Source organism: Ischnura elegans, chromosome X (genome assembly GCF_921293095.1).
Source record: "Ischnura elegans chromosome X, ioIscEleg1.1, whole genome shotgun sequence".
Classification (NCBI taxonomy): Eukaryota; Metazoa; Arthropoda; class Insecta; order Odonata; family Coenagrionidae; genus Ischnura; species Ischnura elegans.
The window spans coordinates 79,153,360-79,172,715 of NC_060259.1; the positions used below are offsets into that span (position 1 = coordinate 79,153,360).

The 19,356-nt window shown below is 40.7% G+C and overlaps 1 protein-coding gene across 2 annotated transcripts in view; it reads right to left on the reverse strand.

Moving 5' to 3' along the window:
• Positions 1-19,356, reverse strand: part of LOC124171024 (fibulin-1-like) — an 83,036-nt gene that overhangs the window by 20,319 nt on the left and 43,361 nt on the right. For both annotated transcript variants that reach the window (XM_046550162.1, XM_046550161.1), the window contains exons 3-4: positions 12,090-12,177; positions 7,638-7,863 (exon numbers count right to left, since the gene is read on the reverse strand). In XM_046550162.1, the coding sequence (XP_046406118.1) occupies positions 7,638-7,863; positions 12,090-12,177 (314 nt within the window). The remainder of the gene's footprint in view (positions 1-7,637; positions 7,864-12,089; positions 12,178-19,356) is intronic.

Sequence of the window (19,356 nt, forward strand, 5' to 3'; positions counted from 1 at the left end):
AAAGGAATAAGCGGGATAAATTTCATGGCTACTCACTCCTTAGCCTTCCAACTTTAACATTTAAGGCCTTTTTTGAATCTAGCAAAATATTGATACATAAATATAATAATTATAATTCAAGTGTTTTTGGCATCAGTTTTTTGATCCTGCTTCAAATCACAATTTTTTATGACAAATTGGTTCGTATTGGGAGTGTAAAAATTTTAATATAAGTTTTAAAATATATAAGCATTCAAAGAAAAATTAAACAAAACAATAAAAATGGCGTAGCAATATTTTATGAGTTTTTGATTTATTGCGGTCTCCCAGACCGCACGTCACTGGTAGTGTAACAAGAATTGCACGTCACTGGTTAAGGGTTAACAAATGTGAAATTAAAAAAAGAAGGACGATTTAACCGGTAAATAGATAGAAAGTATCATACAGCTCCCACCTGCGAACAGCAAACAGCTTTAACACTAAAATTTACACTTCGGAGGAAGGATGCCTCCGAACTTTGCTTGCAACTCTATTAACGAGACATATATCGACTCTGCTTCTGTCTCAGGTAGCTTTCGCTTTCTTGTCAACCTATTCGTGGCGAAATATCGGGGGAGTTTCGCAGATAAGTTGATGACGTCACGAACTCCTACTGAGCGGATCACCCCCTCTCCGCTACTCCTCGGTCTCGTGTATCGGTCCACCATGGTTCGAAGTTGTTTATACTCTCGTCAGCGGTTATTTAACTAACAGGTTTCAATGCATGGAAGGATTAGGATGTCGGACGTGAAGAGGTTGCACAGAGTAGGGGATAGGATGGAGTCTTGAGGCATGCTGCCGAGGATGGGTAACGTGGGAGAAACGGAATGGTATCGTTCGACAGTTTTTCCATTATTGTCGACAGTCAGTTACGTCATTGCAAAATTAGCAGTGCTGGAACGCAATTTCGTTAACTTTCTTCGTAAGTGAAATATTACTTAGCGTTTTTCTTATTACAGTTCATTATTTACATTTTATTAATAATTTTTGTTTGGCTACGAATGCATAAATTAGAAACTTTGAGGCAAAAAAATTGATAAAAGTGTTGTTCGACTATTATGTCTTTCGTTATTCAGTGCGAGAACGGCGTTCCGGCTCCATGACACCACTGTCGACAGTGATAACGTTTAAAAAATAAATGGTTAAAAAAAGAGATTGAAAAACAACCTTTTTCCAAAAATTGATGACTAGGTTTGCTAGAAATGAGAGTAAAAGAGCCTGATAGATAGTAAGGATTGGCAACCACACTTCATTCTCCGAGTGTTAAAAAGCGTATGTTTTACAAGTGCCCAGTGAGAAATGGGTGGTGGAATCCACGTGGAACCCACGTGGAATCCACGTTGAGTGGTGGATATTTGGTGGTGGTGGATATTGAGTGGTTGGACCCACATGGAATCCACGTTGATTTCAAGTGGATTTGTGGTGAATATCATAAAATGTTAAACAGAATTTCTAATTTGTGGAACTTAACGCTCTGGTGACATTGCGTCATTTATCATCCTGAAACCACGCTAGTTATGTGAAAATGTATCGCACATTCTATTTTTATATAATTCGTGGAAAGGCAGCCATGAGAGCACATGAAAAATCGTAGACACATATATAGAAGGTTTAGATATAGAGTGGTTGAGGTTTTAATGGTTTTAGGACAGCACCTACTGCTGTTTTAATTTTTCCACCAAATTTCCACGTGGGTTCCACGTTGATTCCACGACCAAAAACACGTGGTATCCACGTTTATTCTCCACGTGGGTTCCACGTGGATTCCACCACCCATTTCTCACTGGGATGAGGCCTACTAGAGAAAGTGAGACCTGAGGCAACCAAAAATTTCCTCACATAAACTGCGAAATAGCTAATCCTATAGCGATGGCGCACAGGAATCGATGAGCCCCCTCCACCCAAAAAAAACAACCTTAATCTCGACCCCTGGAATGGACGGGAAAGGCTGGATGAGCTTCACTAGGCAGTGGCGCAGCGAGGGGGGGGGGGTTTGGGGGATAAACCCCCCCCCCCCCAGAGCTCAAGAGAAATTTTTAAGTTAAATCTATTTTACTTAATTGAATTAATATTACTAAAAGAATAGTGTAAATATTAATAAAATATCCCTCCGAAAGCCGTAAAACTCACCATTTTGAACCATTTATCTTAATTTTTTCTGGGGAGGGACTCCGCACCTCCCGCATACCCTGGCGAGTATGCAATACCCCCAGGCCCCCAATTATTAGTTGCGCCTGGAACCCCCCTAGCCTTACTTCCTAGCTGCGCCCCTGTCATTAGGTATGCAAGTAGGGTTATGTTCGCTAATTTGCGAAGGAGGCCTTTCTGCCAGTGGCGATCCAACGCCTTCTCCACGTCGAGTACCTCCGTAGCTTCACCTCTCTTTGCAAGGGGACTGCATAGAAGAAGGTCCAGTTCCACCCTCTAGAAGGCTGACTTCTTCAGTCGCATTTTAATTTGCTTTCAACAATGCTCGCGGCGCGGTGATGAGTGCAATGCGATCCACTTTCATAAAATATTTTGTAGTATAAAGTTTGCCTTTGCGAGAAATATCATTGAAAAAAGTAATGAACTTGATAGATCAGACTACCATGTGTATAAAATTCCGTCAATACCCCTAATTATACCTTACTTCCTCGTGAAACTCAGATGAATTTGTCCGTCAGCGACGCGAGTGGCGACTTTTGAAAACCCATTTAAATGCGTGTTGGGCGACAACACAATGTGAGGCCGACTTGAGGATCCTCTATTGTAATATTCGTGGTTCTTTATAATCCCTGCTCTACACTCCAACAAGCAAACAACCTTGTGGACGCAAGATTTTTTTCGGCGATAATCCATCTGTTAATTTGAGAGGAGGCGATCTTCTATCCACAGTCGTGTGCTGACGGCAATGGATGACTAGCTGGGACAACTTTCCCTGGGCGGAGCGGTAGAAATATGGGTCATTGATTCGAAATATTCGAAATAGGGTAGTTTCCTTCATCAAAAAAACGAAATACATTGATTGCTAATCGTTACCCTCCATTAGTGTATTCATAATATACAAATTATTTGGTTTTAGAAATCCCAGTTTAAACGAATGGCAATGGTCAATTTTTACCTCATTTGAAAAAGGCCAGATTGGCGCCCATGCGATTCCACTCCACGTGACGTCACAGGGACCTAGTTTCTACACGAGAGGATAGGAGTTTTACATCGTCTTAGATTACCAAAGCATGCATGAGTCACAGAGCTCACGGAAACATGTCTTAATAATCACCTATTAAAACTGGATAAGGTCGGAAAGTTTTCTTCGTTTGATAAGGTATTCATAATCCTTATTTAAGCCAAGCGCTACCAGCTAGCAGGGTACTCTGCTACCTGCTAGCATCCTGCGTCGTATCACCGCTCAAAGCCTCGCCCCAAGGTCACCTCACTTGCGGCAGCGGGAATCAGAACGACGTCACACGGGCTTTTTCCCAGCATTCATACTTGGCCGTCGCGTTTTCGCGCGCTTGAAATTTTCACTTTCCATTTAATCGCGAAAAATAGATATCGTCATTTAAAAATCTAAAAGCGTGAAATATGTACTCCAGGAGTTATAATCTTTCGATTTAGGCAATAAAAAATAATCGGAAACCACGCTATTCCATGTGAAATATGATTTTATGCTTTCCCTGCGAATAATGTGGGTAAAATTTTCTCGGGATTCCCACCGGGTTAATGTTTTTATAACGGCCAAAAACATTAACCCGGTGGGAATCCCGAGAAAATTTTACTCACACCCTATTCCTTGATAAAAACTTATTTATCTAAAAGTTATCTTTACTGGAAAAATACCAAAAATCTGTTGATAGTTTGCGGCGTAGCTTTGTGAAATCGATTCATTATGAAAAATGAAAAAGGAGAAACTTTGTGCTTTCACATGAACATTTATTCACACATTTACACGACCATGATTTCAACGTTAGACGTCATCATAAGGTCTGATGTCTGATCATGTCAGGTCTGATGATGACGTCTAACATTGAAATCATGGTCATGTAAATGTGTGAATAAATATTTATGTGAAAGCACAAAGTTTCTTCTTTTTCATTACTCATACCAAAATCTGTTTGAAATATAAAATACAAGATAAATTCAAATCGTGTGGTTGAAATACCAAATACAAATTACAAATGTATTCCAAATACATATTTTAAAATACTTGTGTTTGAAATACTGCCCAGCCCTGCCTGTTGCCTACCCTAGCCCCTTTCTGGATCCCCCACTGCCACGATCCCCTCTGTTACAGCAGACCAGACCCAATGTTGCTTCTAAGTAACATCAAAAATGAATACATTTTCAGCTCTATTCAGGAAATATTTAAACCACGAGTTTTTTTCAGCTGTACAGTGCAATGGCGAAATATCTAGCAGACCACAGTAGTTATGATAGAGTAAAAATTTTCTCATTTTTTAAATGAGAGGTCTTGAAATTTAATCCCTCCCAGAGGCAGCTCTGGGCTAGAGAGGATAAACCCGGACCACTTTAATATGCACTCATCTCTTTAAAACGTCGTTGTTTCTAATTTTTTTAATAAATTAATAGAAATTTTTGTACTTACTCAGGTATAATTGTAGTAATCCTTTTTAGAGTGATGCGCATGCGTGAATATAGCAACTTCAAAAACATGACTTCATTGAAACACAAAATATGTATAGACATTCTAAGATTGTAAAACATGCAAATTAAACAAAATTATACTATTAGTAATGTATGTCATTACAAATGAATAAAGCATACATGATTTAAAAATTGGCAAAAATAAAAGAAATCTACAGTAAAAACGAGAATAGGGAAAACTGGGTACGTTTGTGAAAATTTTCATTTGATCACCCTAAGTTCTGTAAGTAGGCTATTAAGCTGAACAAATGGTGTTTCTAAATGTAATTTGTAAAAAAACGTTTCACGACTGACCACATCCCAGGGGCGGTTGTGACATTACTTCGAGTCAGTTGTGATAAGTTTCCAGATTACCCTAAAATAGTCTGAAATCGCTTAAATTACAAGAAATATTAAAAATAATACAGCATAGTCTTATTGTGGAAAACATTACAACTTAATAACAAAAGAAATAAATTATGGGAACACTTCAATCACTCACAACTATTAAGGTAAGATCTTCACATATACTCTATAGTAAATGTATCAGTCTCAATTAGCAATTAGTTAAGAAGTTGAGAAACATTTCTAGTTATGCTTCGAAGGAATAGGGTAGTTTCCTTCATCAAAGAAAACGAAAGGCATTGATTGCGATTCGTTACCCACCATTAGTGTATTCATAATATACAAATTATTTGGTTTTAGGAATCCAAGTTTAGACGAATGGCAATGGTCAATTTTATCCCCATTTGAAAAAGGCCAGATTGGCGCCCATACGATGCCACTCCACGTGACGTCACAGGGACCTAGTTTCTTTACGAGTAGATAGGAGTTTTACTTCGCCTGAGATTACCAATGCATGCATGAGGCACAGAGCTCACGGAAACATGTCTTAATAATCACCTATTAAAACTGGATAAGGTCGGAAAGTTTTCTTCGTTTGATAAGGTATTCATAATCCTTATTTAAGCCAAGCGCTACCAGCTAGCAGGGTACTCTGCTACCTGCTAGCATACTGCGTCTTATCAGCGCTCAAAGCCTCGTCCCATGGTCACCTCACACGCGACAGCGGGAACCAGAATGACGTCATACGGAGTTTTCCCATCATTCCTACGTAGTCGTCGCGTTTTCGCGCGCTTGAAAATTTTCACTTTCCATTTAATCGCGAAAAATAGATATCGTCATTTAAAAATCTAAAAGCGTGAAATACGTACTCCAGGAGTACGTATTTCACGTATCTTTCGATTTAGGCCATAAAAAAATAATAGGAAACCACCCTATTCCACCAAAATATTAAGTCCATTAGGTGGTGGTCCAAAAGTAATTGTCTCCGCTACGTGTGAAGTATTTTGATAGCAGCTGGTCTTGCGCTGCCGAAAACACTTTTCTGTGAGCAATATACTCCATGATGACAATATGGTCATTTTCGCCCGCTCCAAGGCTATCGAGTTTACGAACATATCTTAGCAAAGACATGCGATTAACTCCGTGCATTTCCGCAGCCCTCCACAACGAAGTCCCGCATTTCACGTTGTGGGCGTATTCATATGGCAATTTGCTACACTGACCTCTTTTAGAATTTTTCACGCATATTCTGGGCATTTAAAACAAAAAAACTTTTACTCGTGTCACAACCGCACCTATAGCACTCTTTCGTAAAGTAACAAACGCCACGTCGATACAAGGTAACTTAATAACAAAGAAATCGCTACGGTTTAACCAATAATTCCTATCTTATATCGAAGTAAAATACTCAACATTCTATCTATATTCACATAACAAAACCATTAAAAGAAATCGAACAAAAACACTTAATTATGACAAATGAAAACCAATATCAGTGGCGGATACAGATGGGGGTCGCCCCTCTTGCGGGCCAGCCCGTATTGCCAAACATTGCAGAACCACAATTATAACTTTTTTTATATCATAAGATGGCATTTTCTTGTATATGTGTGTAAAAAATTTAATAATTATTTTTAAATTCTGAATATGACTTGATTATTTTTTACTAGGATAAAAGTAAAGGTTACACCCCCACTCGAGTTTTTTCTGTATCCGCTACTGACCCATATGGGCCCCTGCTAGCGTTTATGGCGCGCGACACAGGTTCAGAACGTGCAAATTGCTTCTGGTATGGTATTTGGAAGAGGCGACCGACAGCTTAGGTCATTTGCGCCATGAGGGAAGAGTAGGTAAGGAAGGGTGGAGAGAAACCCGGCGTCGGCATTAGCCTGCTCCTAACGAAAGGCGCCAAGGGGACCAAGGCTTTACGTCCCATCCGACGGACGGAGTGTTTCGCTTGAAATGTCCTCCACACAACATTCAAGCAGGGATCGGGCAGTATCCGAAAATTCTCTGCCACCGCCGGGATTTGAACCCGAACCCACGGTGTGGGAAGCCAACACTCTAGCCACCGCACCAACCCGATCTCCAAATTGCTCCTCTATCCCCTTGCATACTTAGCTATTCCCTATAATTTTGCAGACATGACGACTGTCACTACCGTACCCAGTATCTCCTACTCGTAATCCGTCCTAAAAGTATGACTAGCGAAAAACGAAGCTTCTCGTGATCCATAGCAACGTTTTAACTAACGTGCATTTCATCTCTGCATTTCTTCCGGGTTTCCTTCCGCGTCAGCTTGTTTGTAGACTTGCTTGTTTGTTGTCTACCAACAAGCTGACGCGGAAGGAAACCCGGAATAAATGCATTGTAGACTTGCTTGTTTGTTGTCTACTAACAAGCTGACGCGGAAGGAAACCCGGAAGAAATGCAGAGATCAAACCATCGCCGCGGAAACCTACGTTCTAACATAACGTGCATTTCGTTTGCCGAACACTATAATTTTGTGAAACTTGAACAAAGTTCGGGGGATAATTAGGCCCCATAGTATACTACCTATCTAAATATATATACAGTATATACATATTGCATATACCTAGTACTAGTACTTAGGTCACTGGCTGCGTGCCTGGTGCTTTTTCACTGACCTGGTGGTCGAGGAGCGATGGGCTTGCCTTTGCTGCCCGGTGGCCTCGTCACCAACGGAGGAACTGCCACTGGAGTGGTGGGTGCCAGGGGTGTGGTGGGCGAGGCCTCGCTGCAGCAGCTCGAATAGGGCAAATCCCACGGAGGGCCGAATGCGAAGTCCTTGAATTGGCATCCAGTGGCCATTGATCCAGAGATTAAACCCAATTTGCATGCCTCACAGCAATACTGGAAGAAGGAGAGATTTGATGGTGGTGGGCCTTGGGGACAAGTTTACAGAAAAATAAAATAAAAAAGACAAAAACTCCATAATATACACTAAAAAGTGAAAAAAAGTGATTTTGTTTGAAGTATACTGGGACTAGCCACGGTGATAACTTATACGGGAGTCACCCGCAATGCACAATCGTGCGAAAGATCCACAGAGAAAAAAGCATCCGCCTTGACCGGGATTCGTACCCGGATCCCCCGATTTCCGGTCCAGTGCTTTAGTCAGTTAAGCTACCAAATATCCACAGGTAGCTGAACTGGCTAAAGCACTCGACCGGAAATCGATGGATCCGGGTTCGAATCCCGGTCAAGGCGGATGATTTTTTTCTCTGTGGATCTTTCTCACGATAAGTGATTTTGTTCTCCGAGTGATGAAAAGCGTATCCTTTACCTCAATTTCGCAAAAGTCAGGCCTATAACGCCACCAAAAACGCCTCATATAAAATGCAAAACAGCAAAACATAAAATAATGGAAGACGCGTAGAGTCAACTTTTTTTTAAATTTTAAATACAAGGAAAACAATCGATATTTCCTGGATTCTAACCTGAACTCCACTGTTCCCTGGGCAGATGCGTAAATCGTTGCGCCAGATTTACGTGACTCCAACTGTGGCTAAAAAGAATGGAATCATTACCCTGCAGCTGCATGGGCATACCCAGCGAGGGGTATGGGGGGGGGGGGCTGCTCCCCCCTAGAAGAAGAATTCGCAGAAGTATTTAAGCAAAATCAGTACTGAATTGAAATGAAAGTATTCAACAAATTTTCCTTAAACCCGCGAAAAACGGGCGAAGTATTAGTATAAGATATATAACTAAAATAAAAATATTTTTCAAGGAAATCTCATAAACTAATAAGGCGCTGTTATAATTTTCTTAAAATGTTGGTTTCATTCACCTGTTCCATGCTGAAATGTCACAGCTTGGCTTGCCCCCCCCCCCCCAGTTATCATTCTCCAATACCAATGTTAACGGTCCAAAAAGGTGCGTCCCACTTTTCCTGAAGACCTATTAATAGTGTAAAAATACATTGCCATCTGGTTCTGATCAGTACTGAAAATTTCTATCCGATCCGACGATGGGAGGCTGGTTAAAAATCAATTACAAGTTCTCTTCATAGTTTCCAGGTTAGCTGCGTCGAAGTTGATTTCAGATGAGATGGCTCTTTTAGTTTACCCGACGTATTTTTGGCCGCAGCGGCAAAGAATCTCGTACACTCCTTCATATTGCAAATCAAGGATTCCGTCTTCACATGCAGGAAGAAGGTGCCCAATCTTCTTCATAGCGCTTTACCTCGGTGTTTTGCCGTGTCTTTTTAGAATTTTCCCGATCTTTCCCATGGTGCCGGCGATGAAAGGGATATCTGCAAATCCTCTTGGTTTTGCAGTCGCCACAATCTCCTTCTCTTCATTCATTTTTTTCACCGAGATATAGTGCTATGGAGAAAATTGGCCATCCACCTAAATACTACCTGGAAAAAGCACTCCAAAATCGAGGTCCTGTGCGTTGATTGATCACACTACTGGTAGGTCACCCGGAGGATGATATATATAGAGGGCATTTCCCAGACCTGATCTGAAGATGTGGCCAGCATAGGCCAGGAAACGTCATCTGAAATCAACTTAAACGCAGCTAAACCGGAAACTACGGAGAGAACTTCATTCCACAGCTGCAGAAGCCTTGAGCATAAAAATCAATTACAAGATTCCATCGATGAAAGAGACGAAGCAATTAAGAGCGGCGTACACAGAAAAAATCAGCGCGGAACCACATGAAATTAGCGATAAAATTAAGTTGGGGATTGTTAGATTGTGAATTGACTGGAAAATTAACGTGAAATTTTCGGAAGACGTAATGCCTCAGTTAATTTTTTCATGCGCAGTTATTTTTACCCCTGTTTCGTTAATTAAAACCATGATTCACGGAAAGCGGCATCTTGACCTGAAAAACAACATGGACTAAAGCCCGCAGTACTACTTCTGGTTGTGTTCGATGCATCCTTCGCGTCGTTTTCTCATTACCGTTCGTTGCGTCACGTCATACAATTTCTGTGGTTGGACATCCTGAAGGGTAGGCACACCTCTTGACACGCTCAAAGGGAAATAATGACGGCGTGATTCAAAAAAAGTCATGCCCACTGACGTCATGGCAAAATAAGCAGTGCCGGAACGCAATTTCCTTAACTTTTTTTTTAATAAGTGAAATATTACTCTGTCTGTTTTTATTAGAAGTTATTATTTACTGCTCATTACCAATTTTTTTGTTTTGGTCAGATGATTTACGGGCTCGCCAATAGAGGGACGAGGAGCGCCACGTAAGGGGCGCGAAAAGAACAGTTGGTTTACGGCTAGAGGACAGGCAACAAGGGTCGCACGTGCGTGCTACCTGAGTGAATATTGGCTGTATTACAGTGTGGTGTGAACATTTTTTTTTGGAGTCAATAAACTCCCGTTAAATTACACCGGTGTTTGGAGTCTGGTTAGCTCTTAATCACCCGTACTTCGAGTCTTACAATTATATACGGACACTCTTTGAGTCCGAAAATGGTCAAACCAAGATGGCGGAAATCTGACCACGCTTAAAACTCTAATAAAGCGCCTCCAGTGTATTTACAACCTTCTTGGTTTTCGAATATATTAGATATTTTGAGGCAACAAAATTGACAAAAGTGTTATTGAACTATTAAGACTTTTATTAACCAGTACTGGAACGGCGTTCCGGCTTGCTCCGGCCCCATGACACCACTGGTAATGCCTCGAGCGATCTCTCGAGTGAGCACCAAGATGAACGAAAAAAATGAACGTGTGATTCAGGCTAAAAATGAGCCGACTCTAACCCGGTTGAAACCTCGAGAGTGTTTCACCGGGAAAATCTGTAATATTTTATCCCGGTTAATGGGATTTTGGTGAGTACACATCCTAGAGAGGTGTGCTGTGGGGCGAGGGCCATTCTATTCCTTGGAGCCCGACCGTCGAGGGCTCTCCTATTGATATGCTCGGAAGGGTCGCAAAGAATAGAAAGACCAACTCTCAAGACACTTATACTTTTAATAAAAATTAATAAAAACCATCAATAGAATAAATTTTTTCGCCAGAACGAATTCTAAAGATGTAGATTTTTATTATGGTATGCCTTAAATTTTGGCATATAAAAACAAAGCGAAATTATAGCAATATACTGCAGTCAATTTATCAAAAAATTGGAAAATATTTGTTGAAATCGTTTTATAAAAACTTGAGAGAATGCTCTGGAAAAATGATTTATAAATAAAATTCTTTCATTAAAGTGTTCAATTATTGTTCTATCATTAGAAAATGGCAACGTTTTTTCCAAAACTAAAAGTGAAAAAAAAATTTTTGTCCAACTGTTTTCGATTTCAACCCACTGTGCGCCCCCTAGACCCACCCCATTCGAATGCGGTATCAAAAAATTTCCTTAGCAGATTGCAGTTCCCTTGGGCGGGGAATCGAAGCACAAAACTTTGGCTTTCGGGGCCTCCGTGAAGACCACTATACTATCTAGATTTCTTAAAATATGTTGGGAGTTAAGGGAGATGGATAATGTAGTGGTCTACACAATGACCCAGGTAGCGATTGGTCCACGGTTGCATTCCAGGCCCAGGAGACTATTTTTCCATGGTAATCAATGAGATTTCTCAGCTGATCACGTAGCTCTCTGTCTTCAACTATATCTCATCTATATATCAAGTGTTCAGGCTTCACTTGTAGCAACCACATATATATGGTGCGAAATGTAATTTCACTTTGATCTAAAACTTTTTTAATGTTCCACGAAAATTCATTATTCCGACCCTTAATTTCAACTACTAGATAATCATAATCAAGATAATTCCCTTGATAGAATAAGGCCTTGACTATCTAGTTGTTGAAACCCAGAGTAGGAATAATAAAGTATTGTGGAACATTAAAAAATCAAATTATTTCGCACTATAGATATCTCATCCATGCTCATGTAGCTGAAAATTAAATCAGCTTAGTAAAGTTTCGCAGACTTTCAGCGACACAGACCTTTATAATGGATGCAGCATAGATGAAACGCGAGTTGATATCATAACAAGTATGTGAAACTTCAACCGGCGTCATTTATTTTATTTTTCAATTATAAAGAAAATAATACAATGGTTGCGTGAATCAGAATATTTGATATCAGTGCAAACAGAGGCTCACCTTCTGGTATTCACCTCCCAGTTCTGGCGCTGACTTGCACTCCTGACCGGCTTTGGCTGCATTTTTCCCATCTTCACAAATTGAGTTCCTACAAAGTAGAGAAAAGAACAAATTTTACCTCTACGCGGAGAAAAGGAAAATCTTTAACGGTAATAATGGTGAAACTATAATGGTTCAACCGTGGTAACCAACTATAATGGTATAACAAGTTCCCAGCGACACTGCAACAGATGCACCGACCATTGACGACCTTCATGTTCCGTTTGATGCCAATAATTTCTTTTTTCAACACATCACTCCGGATGTTGCCCTGAAGTACCTTAAGAAGACGAAATCTAATTCCCCAGGTCACAATAATATTTCTATTATGTTTGTTCATAAAGCCACTCAGTTCCTACTTCCATTTATCCTTGAAATCTTTAATTATTCCTTATCCTACGCTCGATTTCCAGCTGCCTGGAAAAAAGGACTTATCACGCCCGTCAGAAAGGTTAACAAGCCCGAAAACCCATCTGATTTCAGGCCCATTTCTATTCTCTGTGCCCTCTCTAAAACACTGGAGAGGATTGTGCACTCTCAAGTCATGGAATTTCTAACATCATCTGCTAAACTAGACCCTTTCCAATCTGGCTTCCGCAAGGGTTTTAGCACACAGACTGCCCTGCTTAAAGTCACTAACGATATTCGTCTCGCCACCGACAAGAAATTGGTAACCATTATGGTTCTATTCGATTTTAGTAAGGTCTTTGATCGAGTTAATCACTTAGTTCTCTTACGCAAATTAAAGTCCCTCGATTTTTCCAGCTCTGCCCTAAACTGGTTTAACTCCTACTTGACGGGCAGAAGTCAAGCTGTCAAGGGCTCAGGTGACGAGTTATCCCCATGGCTCCCGATTTCATGCGGCGTACCTCAAGGATCCGTTCTTGGACCTCTCCTCTTTACTTTGTACACCATGGACCTGGCTAAGTCCATTAGTCACGCCAAATATATGCTCTATGCAGATGATCTGCAAATCTATATTCACTGCTCTCGTGACGAACTTCCGTTTTTTATCGAAACAATTAACAGTGATATTAGCTCCATCATCTCTTGGGCCAATATCAACTGCCTACAATTAAACCCCTTAAAAACTCAAGCAATCATTTTCGGAAATTCAAGACTTTTAAATAGCATCCATCATGATAGTCTTCCACCTATTCGTGTTCACACGAGCATTGTTAAATTCAAAAAAACTGTTCGATACCTTGGCATCACTCTTTCCACTACTTTAAATTGGGATCAGCATGTATTGGAAATGTGCAATAAGGGAAATAAAATTCTCTATGTATTGAAACTTCAAAAGAAAAATTTACCTGTCCACACGAGAATAGCACTTGTAACCTCTTTGATTTTTCCAATTATGGATTATTGCATACTAGTGTATTGTGATTTAACAAATGTTCTTGAAATACGTGTCCAGCGACTAATTAACAGCTGCATTAGATTTATATTCGACCTTCGCAGAGACGATCATGTTTCTGAGCACTTTGTTGCCTTGAAATGGCTGCCTATTGGCTCCCGAAGGAAGTACTTCCTGGGGTCTCTTCTGTTCCCCCTATTTCGTACACAAACGCCTGAATACCTGTATAACTTATTCACTTACAGGACTAGTATTTCCCTCCGAAGAACCCGGTCAGACCTTAACCTTCTCCATATACCCCAAGCCCGTACCAAACTATACCTAAATTCCTTCCAGATCACTGCTTCTAAGTTTTGGAATTCATTACCCCACTTAATAAAACGCTCCTCCACCCCGGAATCTTTCAAGAGTAAATCGTATGAATATTTAAAACCGTAAATGTATTGTTTTGAGTTGTACAAATCTTTGAGTTGATTAATTTTGTTTTTGTTTATGGTGTGCTATTTCATAATTATTGTATTTTTGAGCAGAATGTTTAATTGTATTTAGGTTTTTTGCTCTTATGGGTTTCCCAGAGCATCAAATAAAGCATTCGTTCATTGTTTGCTCAACTTCGTGGATTTTGGCCATGATGATGGGAGAAATACTGAATAAGTAGTTTTTCACACAACGTTTATCAACCCAACCGGTTTCGACACTAGACATTTGTCATTATATAGGGTGAAAATATAATTCAGCTTAGTAAAACCACTTGTCTGTTTCCACTCACTTTTTTTAAACCGACCATGGTTTCGGCAACTTGTGCCATTATCAAGGTTCGGCACAAGTTGCCGAAACCATGGTCGGTTTAAATAGAAGTGTGTGGAAACAGACAAGTGGTTTTACTAAGCTGAATATAAAAGATTTCCACCGTATCACGCCGGAAACTGTATCTTTTATGCAAATCTAATTAAAAAAAGAATGTCACATTTATACAAGTTCACGAGGAGGCGGGCTAAACGAAAGATGTCTGAGGGGGTGCAGCAGAACGGTCACCTAAATCCCTGGTTTCCAATAACCGCTGCGTAATGCTTGACGGCGTGTTCGCGCGCCATTTGACTTTATGGTAACTCTGTGTTCGTGGTTTCCTCACTTCGCGGTGCTCGATCGCGCTCCGTGATCACGGATCCGCGTCCCGTATGTAAGTAACTTACATTGCCTCAAGAAGTAAATCTTCAATGAGTCTTAAGGCCGTTTTACACGGGGCACGTACTTGCACAATCTGACGTGTGTACGAAGGCGCAGTCAAAATTGCGTCGTGTAAAGCGGTGAATTGCTAGATCACATGCGAGAATGCGTGGACGTGAGATGGCAAAATAGCCCGTTCTAATTTCGTTCATGCATTCGCGCAATTCCACGCCATTTTAGAAATTAATACAGTTCTAACCTGCGCAATTCCGTGCCCCGTGTAAAACGGCCTTTAGGTATGATTAAACCTCCTCCTAATATCTGGTTATCAATTAGCAGTTTTAACGTTTCTATTATCAATTGAAACAAGAAGAAAAAATTATATAAGTTTCATGAATTTCATAACAGCTAATTCATATTTAAAAAATAAGAAGAATATACAAGTTTGGTATTTTAAAAATATATATTCAAAATAAAAACGTCAATAAATCAATCTTTAATTTTATTATAGTATTCAATTACTTCTTCTCTGTATCAAATTATTAGTTTAAATTTTAATTTTCACACAAATAAAATTTTATCCCGACAACGCAAACATATGCGTAAATGTTCAATATATTTGTAAAGTGGCCGGCCGTGGCGAGTCAATGGGCTCACCGATGCACCGTTTGTAAACGCGTCTCCAGTGTGGCCACTGCATCGTGAACGAAGCCTTTGCATCCCAGGCAACTTGTGCGCGACTGCGCGGCGTGGTGCTTAACAATGTAGTTTCCGGCGTCGCGCCGTGATTTTTACGCATGTAGGCAAACCAGTTCCCTTGATCCGTGATCACGCTGCCGTGCATCGGGAATCACGCTACCACGGATGCGTGTACTTGGACACGAGGGCTTTCGGTGGGGGTAAGTTGATTTGGTGAGGGCTGATGTTGAGGAAGATGAATAGCCATCCATATCGGCATTACTTGGAAATAAATGAGCATTCTTCATTGCATTGACATCAGAAAGCCATTTGCCGCGAACTACAGGCAGCAATAAACGGTCATTAAATCTTAAAAGATACAGTGTCCGGCGTGATACAGTGGAAATCTTTGATATTCTGCTTAGTAAAACCACTTGTCTGTTTCCACACACTTTTATTTTAACCAACCATGGTCGGTTTAAATAAAAGTGTGTGGAAACAGACAAGTGATTTTACTAAGCTGAACATTAAATATTACCATAAAAATCACGCCTTGAATTACTAATGGGCATGGAAGAGGATAATTCCGCCGCAAGGGGCTATATACTTGAGAGATCAAAGGATGCATCTACATACTATCCCGCAAGCCGTCTAAAAAGGCAAGTGGCAGGAGATGCTAGTACATCAGTCATTGACACATAAAAAGGAAATCCTCTAAAGAAATTACGACTAGTATTTATTGAAGTTCTTCATTTTTCGGGGGAAAAACGTATTACCATGTCGATCCGTTCGGCTACATACATCCCTCAATTTATCGCTTCTTTTGGGCCTGGAAATATAGTAGGGCTCTAATATGAAGTTCTCCGTGTCGCTCTTAAAGATATCTGTTCTCGATTGCTCAAGAAATCTAATCCTCCGAGGCTCCCAGCCTAATTCGCTTAACATGTGTGTAACGTTGTCTACGTACGTCCGAGGCAGTTATTGACGAATCGCGCAGTTTTCCTTGGTATTTTACTCAGTTCACTCAGAAGTAAGTCTTTCTGCGCCAGTACCCACATGCTCGCTGCATGTTCAAGGCGTGATGGGACGAGTGCGAAATAGCACCGTTATTTTACTAAAGGACGAGAAGCCTTCGACAGATCTCGAAATGCATAAACGTGAAAATCTCGCACCTATTCTTCACCCAATTGCAACGGAAATTACTCCTTGAAGCTCATTCCTCATCTGTCGAATTCGACATCAACGGGCTGTGGGGGACTTGGTGATATTTCAACCCCTGCCGAACACCTTTTAGGCGGCGGGCAGGCAGGAATGTAACCTATGTAAATGCAGGATTGTAACTTGATCTGCACAGCTTCACCGATCCCCGTTCCAGCGAAGATATAGATGAACTAACGAATGACCTTGCTGCTATCCAAGCGTGGTGCAATGCATGGCAGTTAGAATTATAGTTTAAAAAAATGCGTCGTAATGAATTTCTGGAAGAATAATAACTCCCTACAACGTAGCTATATAATTCGGGGTACCCAATTAGAGACTGTTGAATCCGTGAAATATCTAGGAGTTAGACTCAATAATGATCTATCGTGGAATAAACATATTCGAGAAATAACCGACCAAGGTAATCGTAAAATGGGTTTTGTTCAAAGAATATTAGGAAAGTGTGACGACAAAGTGAGAGAAATTAGCTACTTTTCCCTCGTTAGACCACATTTAGAATACGCTGCCAGTGTTTGGGACCCTCATGAAAAAGGCTTAATAACAGAGTTAGAACACGTGCAAAGAAGAGCTGCCAGGTATGTGAAAGGTCGTTACGATAGTCTTTTTAGTGTAACTGACCTCTTAGATAAACTCGGATGGGAATATCTGTCGAACCGTAGATTGAAAAATAGACTAAACCTTTTAGATAAATTCAAGAGCAGTGTCTTTTCTAACGAAGTTAGCCATATCTTACGGACGCCAACATACTACGCAAGATCAGATCACACAAATAAAATAAGAGAGATAGATTGTAGAACAGACAGATTCAGAATGTCTTTTTTCCACGATCAATAAGAGATTATAACTGCAGCAATATAACTCATAAATAGATTAGATGACTTGCAGTGTAACCTACTAACCTATGTTAAACGTAATGCATGCTTCTTAATTTTGTTATTATTTCTAAATTGCTGCAATTTGTTAGTATACGTGACGTTTTATGGACCGTGTGGTGTGCATGTGGGAGTCCAATTGCATGCTGGTAATTGATCACCCCCTTCCAAACACCCTAGAGGTGGCTCGCAGGGTATTATGTAGATGTAAATCTGTTTCTTTCTGACGGAGGGCACCGATGAGAGACAGAGAAAGGCGGACCGGATTGCAGCTCCGCTTTTATTAGACGATGCGATTGAGGCAATTGCTTGCAATGGATCGGGTGGATGGCGAACTTGAGTGACCCGCGCCGTCGACAGACGCTCAGCGAACATGCGTCACTTGCACTTGCGTCGTGACGAAAGACTCCTCGTCATCCCTAGCAACACTTCATTGAAAATCACAAGGGGGATAAATTCAACGGTAACGGGCGATATACAGCACGTTCTGAAAAAAACATGCTTGCGCCATTTTCTTTTACAGCCACTCAGTGATTTAACCCGTCATAACCCAATGTTGCTTCTAAGTAACATCAAACATGTGTACATTTTCAGCTTTATTCAGGAAAATTTAAACTATGTGCTCTTTTGCGCTGTAAAGCTTAATGGCGAAATATGTAGCTGCCACAATAATAATTGATTATTAAAAAAATCACATTTTTAATACGAGAAGTCTTGAAATTTAATTTCTCCCAGAATCAGCTCTGGGTTATAAAGGGTTAACCAAAAGGCTAGTTCGTACACGTGGGGGTAGAGTTCATATCGGCTTAAGCAACAGGCATGTAGATTTCACACATTCAAGATAAGAGGGCCAGTTCCTTTCCTTAGGCCATCTTGTACATCGAGGATTTTTGTTTGGAGGTGTCCGAAAGCTTCCCCCGGGATCTGAACCCAGTACTCTTCAACCAGCAGCCAAGTGATCTACCGACTAGCCTCCCCCTTGGTTAATAGCTAGTGCCTTAAAAACGATGTATGTCATTAATACATTAAGGGCCGGTTTTATAATGTCTGGTTAAAATTTTTCGGAGCATGAAAACAGGAGTTAACTCATCTTTGCATTGGAGATCATGAGTTTAACGAAACGTTATTTTGAACTACTTTTACTTACTGTAACTTACTAACATTGTCCAGCTAGGTTTTGGCTGCACTATGTTCCAGTTAAGGCTAACCAGACATTATAAAACCGGCCCCGTATCATGTAATCGCTTTATGATTCAACCCGAAGGTTGGTTTGTAAACGTGAGGGTAGAGCTCACCTCGACTTAAGCCGCAGACGTGTGGATTTCACATATTAAAGATAGGAGGGCCAGTTCCTTTCTCAGGGCCACCTCGCACTTCGAGGATTTTGATTTGGGGTGTCAGAGGGATTCACCCGGGATTCGAACCCGTGACCCCTCGATTAGCAGCAAAGCGCTCTGCCCATTAGGCTACTATGGTCCTCCTTGGTTAATAGCCAGTGCATTCAAAACGATGTGTCTCATCAATAATAGCTAAGCTAAATCTAAATATAATTTTCACGATCAAGTATTTCTGATATACCTGCCATTTCACATAAATTCAGCCCTGAGGTTTGATATAGACGACAAGGGGGTGCGCTTGACACTCACCAGCATTATTCCGATGGGTTTTCATTACGAGCGGTTGATTCCGAGTGATTGTCAACACGATCGGACTTTGAAATGGCCGTTAACGAAAACGTACAAAAACCAACTAGTGGAATCAGGGGCGGATCCAGGATTGCTTTCTGGTGGGTCTTAAACAAGGCCGTATCCAGGATTTCGTTCAGGAGGACACAAGGATACCCCGTAATAGAAAACGAACACAATGATAACGGGACCGTATTAAAAATCTTACATATTTTGTAAGGTTCTGGGGAAGGAGGGGCACGTGC